At 29.3% G+C, this 4,145-nt stretch overlaps 1 protein-coding gene across 1 annotated transcript in view; it reads left to right on the forward strand.

Moving 5' to 3' along the window:
* LOC106688525 (zinc finger autosomal protein) overlaps window positions 1-4,111 on the forward strand; it is a 14,624-nt gene extending 10,513 nt beyond the window's left edge. The window contains exon 5 of the mRNA XM_014433019.3: window positions 640-4,111. Coding sequence (XP_014288505.3) covers window positions 640-1,904 — 1,265 coding nt within the window. The 3' untranslated portion in view covers window positions 1,905-4,111. The remainder of the gene's footprint in view (window positions 1-639) is intronic.
* The last annotated feature ends 34 nt before the right edge of the window (window positions 4,112-4,145 follow it).

A 4,145-nucleotide genomic window follows, 5' to 3' on the forward strand; every position in this document is an offset into this window, starting at 1 on the left:
AAGATGGGGGAAATCTCCCGAAACGTTGCTGATGATATAAAATAAACTATTGTATTTTAATAAGGAAGAATTTGTGTCATTCACTAAATCCAGTTTAATTCCATAAGACTCTTCCAGTAAAAAGATTATTAAATTTATAATATTTTTTTATCAATATTGGAGTAATAATAATTTTACTCTAAAAATAATTATGAATAACACACGAAAGATTGGCGTAAATGTTATGCATATGACCCTAAAGCTGTATTAGTAACAAATTTAGTAGGTCAAAGTGTATCTCGGTATGAACTAACTTGTAGTTTGCCTCTGGGAAGAACTTTCTGTTACATAAGTCAACTACGAGATAGTTCCTAAGATCTGTTTTTTGCTGAAAACACATTCTATATGCTTTTTAATGATCATTATGTACTATAATTATACTTTTTTAATAATATGATATGATTAACTTGAATAAAATTAAAAATAATTAAATTAAATTTTGGCAAAACACATTTTATATACTTTTTTATGATCATTGTGTTCTATAATTATATATTTTTAATATTATATGATTAAATTAAATTGTCTTCCTTGACCAAAATATTGAAAAGTACTGTGGCAGTCAATGTATTAATGCAGAATTTTTATTTTTGTTTTTAGGGGCCATAGATTCTGTTTACCAGACAAAGAAGATCAAACAATATGATTTGGTATCTACCTTCAACATCAATTCGAAGAAAGGTAGTAGGTCTAATACAGTTGAGAACCCTAATAAATGTCCTTATTGTGACCATAAAGCATTACAAATTGGTAATTTGAAAAGACATATCATGAACCACCATTCAGGTGAGAAGCCTCATAAATGTCCTCATTGTGACTTTAATACAGCAACCAAACGTAATTTGAAAATACATATAATGTTCCTACATACTGGTGAGAGGCCTCATAAGTGTCCTCATTGTGACTATAGTGCAGTTACTAAAAGTTGTTTAAACAAACATATAATGGCCCTTCATACTGGGGAGAAGCCTCATAAGTGTTCTTATTGTGACTATAAAGCAACACAGATTTGTCAATTGAAAAAACATATAATGGCCCTTCATACTGGTGAGAAGCCTCACAAGTGTTCTCATTGTGACTATAGAGCAACACAAATGGGTTCTTTGAAAAATCATATGATGGCCTTTCATACAGATGAGAAGCCTCATAAGTGTCCTCATTGTGACCATAGAACTAAACTAAGTATTCTTTTGAAAAGACATATAATGTCTCTTCACTCTGGTGAGAAACCTCATATTTGTCCTTATTGCGATTATAAAGCAACACAAATTGGCAATTTGAAAAGACATATCATTTATCGTCATACAAGTGACAAGCCTCATAAGTGTTATCATTGCGATTATAAAACAGCTACAGTGGGTAATTTAAAGGAACATATAATGGCCCTTCACACTGGTGAGAAGCCTCATAAGTGTCCCCATTGTGAATACAAAGCTACACGAAATGGTGCTCTGAGAAATCATATAATGACTTGTCATACTGATGATAAACCTCATAAATGTCCTCATTGTGACTATAGAGCTAAACTAAGTGGTCGTCTGAAAAGACATATAATGTCCCTTCACACTAATGAGAAGCCTCATAAGTGTCCTCATTGTGATTATAAAGCTACACGGATTGATTATTTGAAAACACATGTAATGGCTCACCATATAGGCGAGAGACCTCATAAGTGTCCCCATTGTGATTATAAAGCAACACAAATTAGTAATTTGAAAAAGCATATAATGGCTCTTCATACAGGTAAGAAGGCTCGTAATTGTCCTCATTGTGACTTTAATACAGCAACAGTAAGTAATTTAAAGGAACACATAAAGGCCCTCCACAAAGATGAGAAGTCTTATAAGGGCCCTTCACAAAGGTGAGAAGTCTCACAAAGGCGAGAAGTGTCATAAATAAGGGCTCTTCACAAAGTTGAGAAGTCTCATAAGGGCCCTTCACAGAGGTGAGAAATCTCATAAGGGCCCTCCAAAAAGGTTAGAAGTCTCATTAGGACTCTTCATGAAGGAGATAAGTCTCATATGGGCCCTCCAGAAAGGTTAGAAGTCTCATAAAGACTCTTCACGAAGGAGATAAGTCTCATAAGGGCTCTTCACAAGGGTGAGAAGTCTCATATATAAAAAAAAAGTGTCCTTACTGTGACTATAGAGCAAAACTAAGTGGTTCTTTGAATAGACATGTAATGTCCCTTCACACTGCTGAGAAAGCTTAATAGTATTAAGTCTCATAACAATTTTATACAACGGAGAATCCCCATAAATGTCCTTATTGTTCTTATAGTCCTATCTTATTCTCATTTAGTCCTAATGAATCCCTGCAATGGGGGATGAAATGTTTGTTACTAATAAATAGTTTTTTGTTACTTTTTTACCTTTCTTAACTGCTGCACATTAATCACATGCGATCAGCTAATTATCTTCTAACATTTGAGAACCAAAAATTTTGTTAAATTAGCTACTCTATCTGATTATTTGTTTAAGTTATTGTATTTATCTAAAACTATTTAAATATTATTATTTTTCACTTTAATATTATTTAACTAATAATTTTGTTCTATGTTTTTCCCAGACATTAAGCATAGATTGTTGCATTTATTATTAATTTTTTTAACAATTTTACTCATTGTTGGTTTAGCAACCTTATGTCTTATTTTTCTATTTTATATTGCTGAGTAAGTAATTAAAATTATTTTGTACGATTTCATTAATTTTCTTTTCACACACTGTATCTATACTGATATTATTTATATCATTATATTTAATTTTAAGATTTCTTACAAATTCATTAATTTTTTTATTTATCAGATTTTTAATCCAGTATGTTTGTTTAATTTCCTTATTCAAAATATTTTTTAATCACTATATCACAAAAATTAACTTTATTGTTTTTAATTATAAATTCATTTATGAATAATGAGTTAACTTTTTTTATTCTATTATAAACATGCATTGGACATAGATTATTTCTTCTATTCATTGTTAAGTAATATAACTGTGAATTTATTTTACTTCTTATTAAAATTAATTTGGGAAATCTATTATTTCAAATGATCCAACCACTTTATCACTGTTGACACTATATTTTATTATTCTCTATCATTCATAATTTAAATATAAATAATTAGTTATAATCCTACAACTTAAGTTCCAGAGGTTATTATTTGTTAAAACTTAATTATATTTCTTTTCAAGACTTTATTTTATAATTTTAATCCACTTCTTTGTTCTTTATATCATCTAAACAATGTTTCGGCTCTTCTGCCCATTATCAAGTTCTAAAAATTAAAATATTAACAATTACCATAAAGTTAAAATCAATAAAATTTGTATTGCATTTCAATAAAAATAATTTACACATTTACATATAAGTAATTTAATATTTAACTATGTATACATTTACTTCACTTCTTTACGTCTAATAACTCTAGATTTCAAAGGAATTATTTCTAAACCATAAATAATTCTTAATTCAAACATGTGGAATAAATCATAACTTTTTATATACAGATTTTCTTTCATCATCAAAATATTAATATTTTGTTTTTAATATTATTTTTTTTTTTAAATATTTTTCACAATGCTCATATTTTATTGTTCAACTTCTAAAGTTTTTGTTCTGTTCATGGCAACAATCTACATTTTTTAATTTTATTTTACTATAGATGTAAAATATCACTACAGTAGGTATGAAAATGATGTAAGTAAATAAATGCCCAAATTAAAATTGGAGTATTACCTATCTTTTATTCTCTTTTTTCCCCTCTGTTTCCTTATTCTTTCTTCCTTGCCCATGTTATTAAGTTATGTTCACCACATCTAATTACTGTTAATTGTATTATTTACTACTCTTAGCTTATTTTTATTTATTTATACAATAAGGCTGCTTCTTGGAAGGCGATCCTGGGACTTCCTTTCCACATGGTCAAGCTATCAGGTTCTGGTGATCTTGACAAATGCCACTATATTGGGTTGACGGCATAAATCCATCAACTCCAGATTTCTTTCTCAATCGCCATTGTCCCAATTCTCTTATCAGCCCATATGTTTTGCGAAGGACTTTCTTTTCCCATACCTGAATATTATTTTCATTTTCTTAGGTCAGGTCCC

Source organism: Halyomorpha halys, unplaced genomic scaffold, assembly GCF_000696795.3.
Source record: "Halyomorpha halys isolate HHAL.00 unplaced genomic scaffold, Hhal_1.1 Scaffold1147.1, whole genome shotgun sequence".
In the NCBI taxonomy this organism is placed as follows: domain Eukaryota; kingdom Metazoa; phylum Arthropoda; class Insecta; order Hemiptera; family Pentatomidae; genus Halyomorpha; species Halyomorpha halys.